The sequence below is a fragment of the Canis lupus genome, chromosome 1 (genome assembly GCF_003254725.2).
Source record: "Canis lupus dingo isolate Sandy chromosome 1, ASM325472v2, whole genome shotgun sequence".
In the NCBI taxonomy this organism is placed as follows: domain Eukaryota; kingdom Metazoa; phylum Chordata; class Mammalia; order Carnivora; family Canidae; genus Canis; species Canis lupus.
The window spans coordinates 99,091,139-99,105,215 of NC_064243.1; the positions used below are offsets into that span (position 1 = coordinate 99,091,139).

Below are 14,077 nucleotides of genomic sequence, written 5' to 3' on the forward strand. Positions count from 1 at the left end.
GGTAGACCATACCAAATAGATACTGCTGTGCTAGATCTCAAAGGACTCAGTAACAGATCCAATTTGAAAGTGAGGGAAAGAAGGTGATTTAGATCAGTGGTTCTCAAGTTTTCACGGCACCTGGGACATTTGTTAAAAATGTAAGTTGCTGGGGAGCATCCAGAGCTGCTGGTTCTGTGGGTCTGAGGTACAGAGCTGCTGCCACCTGAGTTTTAAATTAGCAGCCCTGGCAATTCACACACTGATGGGTCTCCTACACATTTTGGGACGCGCTCATTTCAACAACTCCCAACCTTCTGGCTTACATCAGACCGTGGGTGAAGCTAGGACGGGGACATCATTTATGGGAAAAGAGAACAATGTGGGAAATTGAAAGCATTAAGGGTGGACACTCCTCACAGCCCACACGGGTTAGAGGGACAAAGACAGACTCCGCTGGGCACAAGTGGTAGCTAGTACTGGATTACTTCCGTAGGGCTGCCTGAAGGCTCTGACAGAAGCAGTCGAGTGTGCCTCCTATGAAACGTGATTTTATGTGGAATGCCACGAGGCTGAGGCCTCCACGCATGTCAGAAGCCTATGATAACCATAATGCTGGCACTGGCTGCCTCTCCAAGTGTACCCTCTCCCTGCCCAAATCACTCAGCCCCAGCCATACTGTCTTTTCCATTTTGATACCAACTTGGCTTGCTCCCTTACTATGCTCAGGTCTCTGCTAAACTACCTAAAATACTAACTCCCTTTCTTAAAAATGTATTAAATAGACTTTATCTTTTAAGGCAGTTTTTAGGTTCATGGCAAACTGAGAAGGTACATAGATTTCCCATATCCCTTTCTTTCTTAGCAACTCCTTACTTTCTGGTGCTTGTAAGGTATCCAAGGCTCATCTTGTATGCTCCATGCCCCAGTCCTGGAATCAGCCATTTCTTCAAGAAGGCTGTTTCTTTTTGTTTTGTTTTGTTTTGTTTTTTAATTGCAGAAGGTGTTAGAAGCCAAGATCTGGGAGGCACCTGAGTGGCTCAGTCAGTTAAGCATCCAACTCTTGATTTGGGCTCAGGTCATGACCTCAGAGTCCTGTGACTGAACCCTATTGGGGGCTCTGTGGTCAGCGCTGAGTCTGCTTGAGATTTTCTTTCCCTCTCCCTCTGACCCCACCCCTGGCATGTGCACTCGCTCTCTCTCAATAAATATATAAAATCTTAAAAAAAAAAAAAGAAGCCAAGATCTGTGTGCTGGGTTTTTGCTGCTGCTGGAGAGTCACTGCCTCTATGCCTTCCCAGCCTATGGCAAGGAGACAGGTGTGTGTACACCGGCCCATGTACACACACGTCTACAGACATTTCTAGATGGAGCCACCAGTGTATGTATTAAGCTGAACACGGGTTCATATCGATGTCTCCAGTTCTGACCTATTACCATGTGCACCCCCTTATCTGTAGCCTCCCTCCAGCAGGGAGACGCTGGGCTCCTCCACTGGTCACACAGATAGGTAACCACTCTGTTCCAGAGCAGGAGGGTGAGAACTGACACTGTGCTCATGCTCACTCATCTTTTGCTTTATTCTTCTTCACTGTGCTCTGCACGACTTCATATGTTTATTCTGTTTTCCTGTTCCATGTCAACAGGCAGTTGTGCTGCTGAGTCCCCAATACTTAAACTGCTTTGAACAAATCAGGTGCTAAATAAATGTTAGCTGAATGAGCATAATGAAAAAATCCCTAAATTTCCACAACTAAGCAGATCTGTTTGGCCTTTTTCCGCCAGCACTAGTTAACTCAGCTATGAAGGTACTATATCTACTTCAATCAAATTATCATCATAGAATATAATTTAGACTTTACATCAATTCAATGGACTTCTCTCTTCAATTGCTGCAATTATACGCACCAAACTGAAACAATGAACTATCAGAATCACTTAGAGCGTCTACTTTTCCTATAAGGTCTGACTTGAACCAGTGCTCCCCATACTCTCCTGCCTCCCAACCTAAACTTCCTGGACACCATCCACCTCTTTCAGATTTCCTAGACTTGTGATTCTAAGTACTCCAGCTATCTACTGATAAATATTCTTTCCACATGTGTTAGGAACATGAACAACAATCATGATCACAAGTCCACATCACAGTGTTAAATGAAGAATTCTATGAAAATTAAGCTTTTGATTTTACGTCCATCTTCCAAAAGAACTGTGAGGGCACATAAACTTAAATTCTTGGAAAAATTCACATATTTGCTCTCTCTTACTTAGTATGGAAGCCTGAGGTTTAAGAACAAAGACTAATAGAAAACATATGGACAAGATCAGTAACAAAATGAAATCTTGGCCCAAATACAGTCTGCCATGTTTCACATACCAGTGTCTCAAATAATAGACAAGATTTGTACAGTACTGCCAAGCATCACTTGAAACACAGCATGCTTTTAAAAAACCTAAAGTATAACAAAATAAACCCTGTGATTTCTTTGTAAAAACCTAGTGGTAAACACTATTTGAGGACACAAAAATAAATTCCAGAATTCACTTTACCTTATTAGTTTGTACAAACATTAAAGAGTCTTCCAAAGCACAAACTCAAAGTTCACTGCCAAGAAGTACAAGTTTAACTTTCTGTTTAAACCATGAAAACACTAGTAAAAAAATTTAGCATTTAAGCTGTTAATCACTACTCCTCAGGAGAAAAAACTCAGTGAAATGAGATTTTCTGTATCTACAAAATAAAGGAAATAAAAGTCAGTCAACAGAAGTTCCTAATGCCATTTTAGTCAATACTATAAAATTATTTTTTGTACTAACCTAAAGAGGCAAATCAGAGATCTATCTTCTGAGTGCAAAACACTAAATTCCATCACCAGATTAGTGTTTGTTTCAAAAGTTAGTAGCAGGCATTCTAGTGCATATGTTTAAGATAAAGGTGAGAACGGTGATAGCAAATAGAAAAGAAGGTAAATTCTTTGTGTGGAAAAGTTATATATTTAATGTGTCACTAATGATACATCCCTTCATTTAAAAAGTAAACTAGAGGAGGGCCTGGGTGGCTCAGGTGGTTAAGCGACTGCCTTCAGCTCAGGTCATGATCCTAGGGTCCTGGGATCAAGTCCCACATGGGGGGCTCCCTGCTCAGAGGAGAGTCTGTTTCTCCTTCTCCCTATGCCTCTCCTCCCGCTCATGCTTGCTCACTCTCTCGTTCTCACACAAATAAATAAAATCTTTAAAAAAATAGTAAGCTGGATATGAAATGCTTTATGTTTCTAACCTTGGTTCTTTGTCTTCATGAAGGGAAGCCCTGGTGTGAACAAAAGATTTCAGACAAGCAACATTTCAAGATCTGAGTTCCACCTTAAATTGCTGGGACATGAGCTCCATGTTACAGGGGACCTTAATTTGGAGAATTCTTTGGCATGAAAATGAAAATAAAAACAGTAATCAGTACATGCTGTTTCATTTAGTTCTGTTTGCTTTTCATATTAGAGGAAATTCTTGCCACACCTCAAACCAAAATTAAGGGGAAAAGAAAGGGACATAAGCCACATCAATCTGACCAACAGCACAAGCATCTCAATTTGAATCCACAAAGTTTTGGATAATGAAAAGAAATACATAATTTTAATTCAACCCAAGTGTTTTCCAAGCAGATTATATTTGCTTAAATTGCTACAGTAATTCAAGGACAGCCCTGTCTGGACACACAGTTACTGTGGATTTTTAAGAGACTCAGTTAAAGAATTTAGGAATAGCTGATTCAATTTACAGGATTTGCAAATTCATCAACCCCTGAAAACTAAAGCAAACTCAACAGGTATGATGATAAAATAATTTTCAATTTTTTTATAAAGAAACTGTTCCTACTGTTAAAACTTTCTAAGTATATTTGATTTGTTTAACATTAAAATAGATTGCAGCCATCATAAAAGCAGTATTTGGAAGCAATATCTGATAAAAGCTACATTAAAACTTTGATTAGCAAAAATATTCAGAGAAAGAATATAGTGGTTTTAATTTTCTAATTTAAGATTTACCCAATAAATAATCTTTGTTTAGATTTTTTTTTTTTTTTGATTCAGAATGAAAGATTCTTAAGTTAATGGCATCACTGTCTCTTCTCGCACTCTCAACTTTAAAAGACAGAAACTGGCAAATACTTGTGAGCCATACATCTGAGCAGGGTGACAGATTCTGCTTGCAGGGAAGAAGGGTATTTGTACAGATTTCACTAGAAATTTTCTTAAAATTTCTGTTAACCAAATCCCTGCTACCAATGTAGTTTTGCTTTCTTTTGCCTCTTTCTGAAAGGGAAGATGTGAGTGCTCTATCTGGTACTAAAGAAACAGTTTCTTGGGTTCCAGTTAACTAAGATTTAAATATATTATGGCTAAAAGTAATTTTGAAACTTTCATATTTTTAACAGCAAAAGAGTCTTATTACTTCCTTAGGCCCTGGGTGTAATAGGGATGTATACTACTTTACTTTTATAGAGTTAAATTTAAAACTGCTTCGGAAAAAAATCTGAGTCCATATACTAATATCCTGGCTTCTTATATCCTAGTTTCTATGGCATACCAATAAAATGATTGTCTTTAAAATAGTAAAATGCAATGAGGCTTTACAAGTACTTCAAATATTTGAGAACAAAGTTTGACCTCATTTTAATTAGAACTTTCTTAAGAAAGCACCAAGTGCTTTTTCCCCAAGAGAAATGTTATAATATAGAAACATTTATAGCTATAATATGAAAAAATTCACATTACTGGATATTTTTTAAAACCGGTAACATATATTTTCCTTTGCTTTAAAGATTCCTTTTCACATCTGTTAATTTTTTACTGCTATGTGTAATGGGAATAGCATGCTGTGATGGAGATACCACTAGGAGAGAACAGCCATGTTTTCTGTGACCGTGTCCATTTAAAGAAACCATTTCTATACCTAGAAAAAATCAGTATTAGTGGCGATAAGCATCGCTGACAGGATGTAATCTGTAACTTACTAATCTAATTATCCATTCAACAAATATTTGAGCACTTATACGCTGTGCATTGTACTAGATTCTGCCAGAAATTAGGTCAGGAAGTGGGAGGACTGACTGTTTTGCTATGAGCTATCCTATAGGGAACAAGACATAAATTGTAGATCATAAAATGCGGAAGTAATAAAAATATGCTTAGCAAATGGCTGGGAAGAGATCAGTTGAACGGAAAGTTTGGATAAAAAAAATAAATAAAGATGTCATTAGAACTGGGACTCACCAGTGATGAAGTTGAAGACTAAGATGAACAGGAAATAATGGGCCTGTGGATGGAGACGGGATTGATTTCAGACCAGAAAACTGGACTTGGTCAAAGGAAGTGGGACCAGGCTGGGCTGCAGAGAGCCAAGGTCCTGATGATTCAGAAGAGAAACTGTCCTTAGGGAAAGTCTGTCTCCACAGGTAGCCAAGAAGACCAAAAGCTGTCAACACTAAAGAATCCCTGTATTTTCAGAAAGACTCCCATCATGAGGTCTTGATCCCAAGTCAAAGGTACACAATTAAGTGCAGGATCAAAAGTACCCCCCAGGTCTCCTTTTCCCCCAGTAACTTCTCATAGTTGTTGAATAGAGTCATGACTTTCACCCTCAAATGTAAGGTTACTAATTGGTTATTGCTAATATTCTTAATACAAGGATGAAATTCAGAGCTCTGATGAGCAATGCTCATTTTGAAATTCATCTGGCAACAGGCAGCTTCCGAGATCCCCCTCTGTGCCCGACTGCTCCCTCACCCCCGCACCCCATAGCTGCATGCCTCTGCTTCTCTGTATACCTTTGTGAAACACAGCAACCTTACAGTAGAATCCCCTGGTGCAGTAAGACTGAGGTATCACTGAGGCATATGTACTTTATTTTTTTTTTAAGATTTTATTTATTTATTCATGATAGACACACACACACAGAGAGGCAGAGACACAGGCAGAGGGAGAAGCAGGCATCATACAAAGAGCCTGACGTGGGACTCGATCCAGGGTCTCCAGGATCACACCCTGGGCTGCAGGCGGCGCCAAACCGCTGCGCCACCGGGGCTGCCCCGGCATATGTACTTTAAAAAGTTAATACGCTTCACTATAATGAGTACCATAAAATACTACAGATTTAACACACAAAATATTATCAACTAGTGAGTAAAATGTATAGCATGTTCTATATCCATTCCTGCTAATCTTCCAAGATCTGGACCGAATGATACTTATAAAGACTATGCTCAAAGCAGGGTTAAGCCACTGTACCCGCAGCACTGGGCTCTAGGCAGTAAACCTGATGTCCCTCTGTCTGAGAATACGGTTTGCCATGTTGGGTCTCTCCATAAACTATACGCTCTCCACAGAGGGGACCACGTCTTCACATTTTCATTTCTGTGTTCCCCACCAAATACAGTGTCTCGCCCCCAGAACTGCAGACAATCATTAAGTGAAGTAAACCAGCAAACTAAGTAACTACTACTATTTGTAAGGTGGTTGACTAGCCATGTTCACATACATCTAGCACAGGTCACTAATGAATGCAACACACCTACTGAGAGCTTCCCGGCACCCAGTGGGGTTAGCAAGTGCTAAACGATGCCCTTGGGTGAGACCACACTCCCCATGGGACTCTTTCCTACTTCACTCACAAACAATACAGTGTAAAGATCACGACTCAACTACATGAATGAATTAAATTAGGTGTTCATTCCCTGAGTGCAGATTCCATAAGTCAGAATTCAGATCCTGTACATTCTGGTCCAGATTAGCTCTAACAGTCTTACTTTGCTCCTTCAACAGCTAACCACTATTTTCCAAACACCCTGCTCTTTAGTGTTATGTGTTTTGCTCATCTCTTCTATCTGGAAATCTTCCTGGTCTTTCTCTATAACAACCCTAATATTCCTTCAAAGGCTATCAAACGTCACATCCTCCACGAATCCCATGGATAAGAAGGAACAATGCATGTAGTCTATTTAGATTTGTAAAAGAAAACTATGAGTTTCAAAATCACAGATTGTTTTGAAAGATAAAACCATTGCAATTTTGACATATTCTATAGGTAGGGATGAGATTAAATATAACTATATATATAAATATATATAAATATAACTATATATAAATATATATATTCATATATATATGAAGAAATGATTGTTTTGTTTGATCTATTCTCTTGACAAAAAAAAAAAAAAGTTCGCAACGTCATCATCCAATACTGGTAGAGAATGGAGCTTTAGAGGCTCATCTAGGAGCAAGGAAAAGGAATGCAGTAAGGACATATCCTGAGCAGTACTGAGTGGTTATGAATTTAAAGTGAGACCACCTGGCATGGTCTGTTTCCTCTCCACTTATTCTGCTGCGTGAGTCAAGCTGCAAGTAGACAGACAACTGAAGGAATGGAGTTGGAGTTTACTGGAAGAATACAAGGATGAAAGGGGCCAGAGGGTCTAGGGTGTGAGCAAACGAGGGACAACAGTGATGTCTGCCAACTGTGGGGTCCAGGCCACCAAGAGGAACCAAGTGTGCTGGGAAGTATGAATGATGGGCAATGAAAACACAGCAGGATCCATGTATTTAGATCCCACTGAAACTGAGGAATCACTGCAGTTGGAGCCATTACGTGGAGAAGGCTATAAAGTTTGGGTGGGAAGGCCCATGTTCTGGGTATATGCGAGGGGAAAAAAAAGAACAAGGGTCCCTGACACTACTTAAATATTGACTCCAAATCCCACATAAACACATAATTACACTTGACACATTTTTTGTTTATGACAAGAAAATATACAAGAATCTAAGATGTTAGGGTCTAGGGCAGACTTTCTCAAATGGGATCTGTCAGAGACAATGATTTACATAACTATTTTTTCCAATTATCTCAATGATGAAAACTAGCTCGTACTATTCTAATGGCTAATAGAATAGGAGATAAGTCATTCCACAACACACAAGGGCACGTTGATGTTAATTCTCATGAAACACAGAATGGGAGAGGGAGAAAAAAACAGCCTCAGAATCCGAGGTATGTTCTTTTTTTTTTTTTCCTTTTCTTTTAACTTTTACCTAAATAACAAACTTATTCCACCTGGATCACTTTCTAATTTGCAAAGCACTTGTCCATGCATATCTCACACGACTGTCACAACCACGGTTGAGTTAAGCGGACAAGTAATTACATTTCTCATTTTCTTGATGAGGCAAGAGGTAGATATGTTAAGTGGCTTGACCATTCTAAGTGACAGGCCGGAAATAAAGGTCTTCAGGCTCCTCGTCCAGTACAGCAACCATCACTCACCACGACTTCACATTAACAGCCTTTCTCAAGCTCAGTGCTCCCTCCTTTCAATCGTACCTGCCATACACCCTCCTACTCCCTGTACTGTGCACGTCTTTCTGATTTTCCACCAAACCTCAACTCCTGGGAGACAAGACAGCGTGTTTTCAATATCTGTTTATCTAGGATTTAACTCAAAAATATTAGTGGAAAGAAGAAAATATACAGAATAACCTATTAGAAGATAGAAGTTTGTAGACTGTAAATATTGTATTTGGGATTTGAAGCAGTTATTCAAGTAGAGTCAGAGACAAAATAATTGGATTCTGGAAATGGTTTCATGGGGGAAAATTTGAAGTCATGATTAGGCTTAGACAGAAACACTGAGAGGAAACATGATAGCTATTTTTAATATCTCAAGCTCTTACATAAAAGGGAATGTTTCATGTTTTTCTAAGGGCAGAAAAGAGCATCAGCAAACAGAAGTTACAGTGGGAAAAGGTTGGTCTGGGTGTTATTCTATATGTTGGCAAATTGAACACCAATAGAAAATAAATTTATAAAAAAAAAACAAAAAACGAAAAGGTTGGTTAATATTAACCAAGACCAAGACTGTCTCCTCTCATAGGTAGTGTCCATTGCTGAAGGGACCAAATAGTGGAACACTCAGCATTTTCAGTGGAGGGAGTACCTAGCTTTGAGGCTGAGTGAAGTTGTGTTATCACCGTGAATATATAGTAAGCAAGACAAACTAGGATTCTCTTCAAAGCTGGGTATGTAGTCCGATTCAATGCAAAATGTGACTTTTTTTTAAATACCATCTTATTGGTACTTAAACATTAATTTTGGTTTGAGTATTGCCCATTTATTTTGGACAGTCTTTTATATATTTTAATACAGATATTACACATTTTATGCAATTGTTTATTTATACAAAAATTATTCTAGGATTTACTCACTTTTCCCACAATATATTTGCTTTCTTTTGTAATAGGACAAAAAAAGAACATGGGCTTTCTAAGTCGAGCATGTGTCCTTTTCTTCTTTTTTGGAGTCAAAGTATATTGCCAGTATGAAAGTTATCAATGGGATGAAGATTATGATCAAGAACCAGATGATGTCTACCAACCAGAATTTCCATTTCATCAAAATGAGGACTTTCAAGTTCCTTTTCATCAGCATATGTTAGGCTGTGCCACTGAATGTTTCTGTCCACCCAATTTTCCATCATCAATGTACTGTGACAATCGCAAACTCAAGACTATCCCACGTGTCCCAGCACACATACAGCAAGTCTACCTTCAATTCAATGAAATTGAGGCTGTGACTACAGATTCATTCATTAATGCAACACATCTTAAAGAAATCAACCTCAGCCACAACAAAATTACTTCTCAAAAGATTGATCTTGGTGTGTTTGCTAAGTTGCCAAATCTACTACAACTTCACTTACAGCATAACAATTTAGAAGACTTTCCATTTCCTCTCCCCAAGTCTTTGGAAAGACTTCTTCTTGGCTACAATGAGATCTCCAGATTGCAGACAAACGCCATGGATGGGCTAGTGAACCTGACAATGCTTGATCTCTGTTATAATCAGCTTGAGGATTCCATGTTACAAGAAAAAATACTTGCCAAAATGGAAAAATTAATGCAGCTCAACCTATGTAATAACAGATTGAAATCAATGCCTCCTGGTCTGCCTTCTTCACTGATGTACCTATCTTTAGAAAATAATTCAATTTCTTCTATACCAGAAAATTACTTCAACGAACTTCCCAAACTTCAGGCTGTACGAATGTCACACAACAAACTACAAGATATCCCATATAATATTTTTAATCTTTCCAACCTAATAGAGCTCAATGTTGGACACAACAAACTGAAGCAAGCATTTTATATTCCAAGAAATTTACAACACCTATACCTACAGAACAATGAAATCGAAAGTATGTAAAATTTCATTATTTTTAAAGACAGGATAGTATGCTGACCTTTTAAAGAACAAATCTTTTTCAAACTCTATGCTTTACATGTTGCTGAAAACAGTTAATTTGAAGTAGCTGGGGAAATGGCCGAAACTGGCCTCAGAAAGTGTGTTATAAAGTTGATAGCATTTCCTATTAAATGTTATCAATATGAACACTGACAAGTAGTACTGTAGAGTATAAGGAAAAAAGAGGAGTATCCTGAGTAGTTGGGACTATAAGTGATTTTTACTTTTTTCTTTTTGAGATTATTTCTACTAAGAATTTACTACATAATAAATAACTAAATAGCAATGAACCTATCATTTAAAAAATTTTTAATTCCAGTATAGTTAGCACACAGTGCTGTATTAGTTCCAGGTATACAACACAGTGATTCAGCGCTTCCATACATCACACTGTGCTCATCATGATAAGTGTGCTCTGAAAGCCATCATTTACTTTGATAACATATAATTTATCTGTAATTTTCTTCATTTTATTATTTGATTACTGTAAAAACTAATTAAACTTAATTCTACCTGTAAGTATTTTAATTAATAAGACTGTATCTCATATTTTAATAAAATCCAATGTAGGACTCCAGATGTAATGCAGCAGGATTAATCTTTATTTTTTATTTTTCAGGTATCAATGTTACAGTGATGTGTCCGTCTGTTGACCCACTGCATTACCACCATTTAACATACATTCGTTTGGACCAAAATAAGCTAAAAGAGCCAATAACCTCATACATTTCCCTCTGCTTCCCTTATATACACACTATTTATTATGGTGAGCAAAGAAGCAGTAATGGTCAAACAATACAACTGAAGACCCAAGTTTTCAGATTTCAGGATGATGCTGATAGTGAAGAACATGAGGATCACCAAGAAGGTCCAGAACAAGAAGAAACAGAAGAAAACACTGACCATCACTACTATGGAAGTTAAGAATGGCAAGAAACTATATAGGTATACGGTTATGATTTTATACATTATTATTCAATATAAGTTTAACTGAACATGGAAGGCTCACAGTAATATACCTAGAATCATGTATTAGTATTAGATCAGACTGAATTTAAGTTGTTGCTAACACTGGCATCATTACATAGGATTCAAACTTACTTAAGAGGATACCAGTCTTTGGAAATATAAATTAAAATGACAAGTGGGAATAAAAAACTAAACTTGAAAGCTGAAAAAAAAAAAAAAAAGCAAGTATGCCATCTCTAGTAATAGTAACTGTTCTAAGAGTGATGAAAACAGTAGCACCAGAAGCCGAGAACTAGCAGAGGACAGGGTTGAGCTGCCTGGGCTTACATTCATATAAGAGGAAGCCATTCGCTTAGGAGTAAATTACTTTCTTTGTCCTGACTCCCAGAAAGCTTTCACACTGTTTTTGTATATATATATTTTTTTATTGGAGTTCAATTTGCCAACATGTAGCATAACACCCAGTGCTCATCCCATCAAGATTTCACATAAAAGTGTGAAAGCTCAAGTGACTGAGGGGGGCACTTGAGCTTTCACACTTTTATGTGAAATCTTATCACCATGACATCCACTTTCCTGGCCTTACCACTTAGAGCAATAGAGCATGCTCCTGATTTTCAAAGAGGCCATTCTACTAAGGATTCAAGACATGTGGTTTCATAAAATCAACTGGTTTTTTCTCTCAGAGCACCAAAGCAACAAAATTCTCCAATCTGTATTAGGATAACTGAAAAACTACCAAACTGTCTCATCACAATCTGTATTTTAGCAGATTTCAGCAATTGTCCAAAAGAATCTGTCCTCCATTTTAACTGGGATAAATGTTTTTAGAGTAAACTCACGAAAATTTTTTGGTTGTTACATAAAGATTTGCTAATAAATAACTGCTTTGCCCATAAGGTTAATTTAGTACACAATATACCAGCATTATTAAAACACTTTCATTTTCCTAGCACAGTACAGTAGAAACATATATGTGCATCAGCCAGGATTTATTTAATTAGTGCTAAAGTTGAATAGAGTTCCTTTACAATTTGGACAAGCTTTGATATTTTCTTTAAAACCTTAGAAGCACCTATTATTTAATCTATCATTTTGAAGTATTTTAAGTATGCCTTGTAATGAAGATGATAGAAGTGCTGCGATGAACTCTCCTGATTTACCAGCTAACATTTCAGTCTCTCAGATGAAGAATAAACACAGATGGGCTGACCTACAAGGGGAACCCAAACAACAAATGGTAACAATTTGGACAACGGGCCAGGACCAGACAAGTGAAACTTTATTTTAAGTTTTCAAGTGGTGAGTCTTTATTTTGCTAGAGATAAGAGTGCAAAATGAAGCCCCTAATGCTCTTTATTTCTTTGAGAAGTTATTAGCATTTAGCAGAAACAGAACACCCACCTGTCCCCAAGAACAACCTCAACAATTCATAATGAACACAAACAACACTCTATTCATTCATTTAATTAACATTCATCAAAGCAGCTGGTGTGTAAGGCTTAGCAATAAGGGCAAGAAACAGAACTATGTGCACCTGTGACATCTCAAGATACAAGGGTGAGGGTAGCAGAGCAAAATGCTGGGAAGGTGGACAAAGCACACTTTCAACACAGGTTAAAAAAAATTAAGGAACACCTCCCCCTTTATTGAAATTTTTAAAAATAGGCTTATAAATTTAAATATTATGAGCTAATATTGTAAAATACTATGAGTGTTTTAGGAGATAAAAGAGATACAACTATTTCTAACCTAAAGCAATTTAAAATCTAATGAGAGGCCATCCGGGAAATATAAATGAAAACCCTAATGAGAGATCCTCTCTCACTCACTGGGATGGCTAGAACTTAAAAGACACATAACAGATGTTATTAGCAAGGAGGCAGAGAAAGTAGAACACTCACACACTGCTGGTGGGACATCCTATGGTGCAGCTGTTTTGGAAAGCAGTCTGCAGTTCAAAAAATCAGAGTCACTTACAATGCAGCAATTCTACTCCTAGATACATACTCAAGAGAACTAAACAACACACATGTTCACACAGAAATATATAAACAAATGTTCAGAGCAGCACTATCCATTAATAGCCAAAAAGTAGAAAGCGCCCAAATGTCCAGCTGAAGAATGGATAAATGTGGTCCTGTACACAAAACGAAGTATTATTCAGCCAAGAGAAGAAATGAAGTACTGATACATCATTCTACCACATAGATGAACCATGAACACATCATGCAAAGTGAAAACTCAATCACAGAAGACTACATATAGTATGATTCCATTTCAGTGAAATGCCCAGAACAGGCAAATCTATAAAGACAGAGTTTTGGTTGCCTGGGACTGCAGGGGTGGGGAAGAGAGGGAATGTGGAAAAATGTTCTAAAATTGACTGTGGTGATGGCTGTACAAATCTAAAAATACTAAAAATGATTCATAGATTTTTAAAGGGTGAACTGCATGAGATGTGAATTGTCTCAATAAAGCTGTTAATAAAAAGTTTAATGAAGAAATTAAGATCAACTCATTCTAACACAAGGAAGAAAGAAAATCTAACATGGCAGTAACTATGAAAGCCGATGTGAGCACAGACGGATACCCTAATTTTATTTCTGGTCAGGACGTGGTAAAGTAGCTCATGGTTTCAAGAAGAGTTCAGGGGTGTGTCTGTAAACAGGTTACCCAGCTGCAGGGCCCAAGGAGGAAGCAGGTTAACACCATCTTTGCTACCTGAAAATGACCCTGAGGAATGCATACCCACCCCAAGTATCTCTCATTAAAAAACAGAACCCAATGCTTTCCGTCAGAGAAAGTGAAGAATAAAGTACTTCACTAACCAGCACATCAAGAC

General features: G+C 37.7%; 2 protein-coding genes across 5 annotated transcripts in view; one reads left to right on the forward strand and one right to left on the reverse strand.

Annotated features, from left to right (window-relative positions):
* LOC112644913 (centromere protein P) overlaps positions 1 to 14,077 on the reverse strand; it is a 218,030-nt gene that overhangs the window by 118,702 nt on the left and 85,251 nt on the right. The window contains exon 6 of one of the 4 annotated variants that reach the window (XM_025423687.3): positions 5,247 to 5,289. The exons of the other annotated variants lie outside the window; for them this stretch is intronic. Coding sequence (XP_025279472.1) covers positions 5,247 to 5,289 — 43 coding nt within the window. The remainder of the gene's footprint in view (positions 1 to 5,246; positions 5,290 to 14,077) is intronic. 4 annotated transcript variants of the gene reach the window in all.
* On the forward strand, positions 3,493 to 13,739 carry OMD (osteomodulin). Its single transcript, XM_025423681.3, has 3 exons — positions 3,493 to 3,799; positions 9,263 to 10,216; positions 10,883 to 13,739. Exons 2-3 carry the CDS (start codon positions 9,277 to 9,279, stop codon positions 11,185 to 11,187), a joined length of 1,245 nt encoding a protein of 414 aa, XP_025279466.1. The 5' UTR covers positions 3,493 to 3,799; positions 9,263 to 9,276; the 3' UTR covers positions 11,188 to 13,739.

Excerpts from the sequence above, each read along its gene's own strand:
- OMD (XM_025423681.3), top strand. The coding sequence starts at position 9,277 with ATGGGCTTTCTAAGTCGAGCATGTGTCCTTTTCTTCTTTTTTGGAGTC. Across the intron at positions 10,217-10,882 it reads ACAGAACAATGAAATCGAAA|GTATCAATGTTACAGTGATG; the intron begins GTATGTAAAATT and ends TTTATTTTTCAG.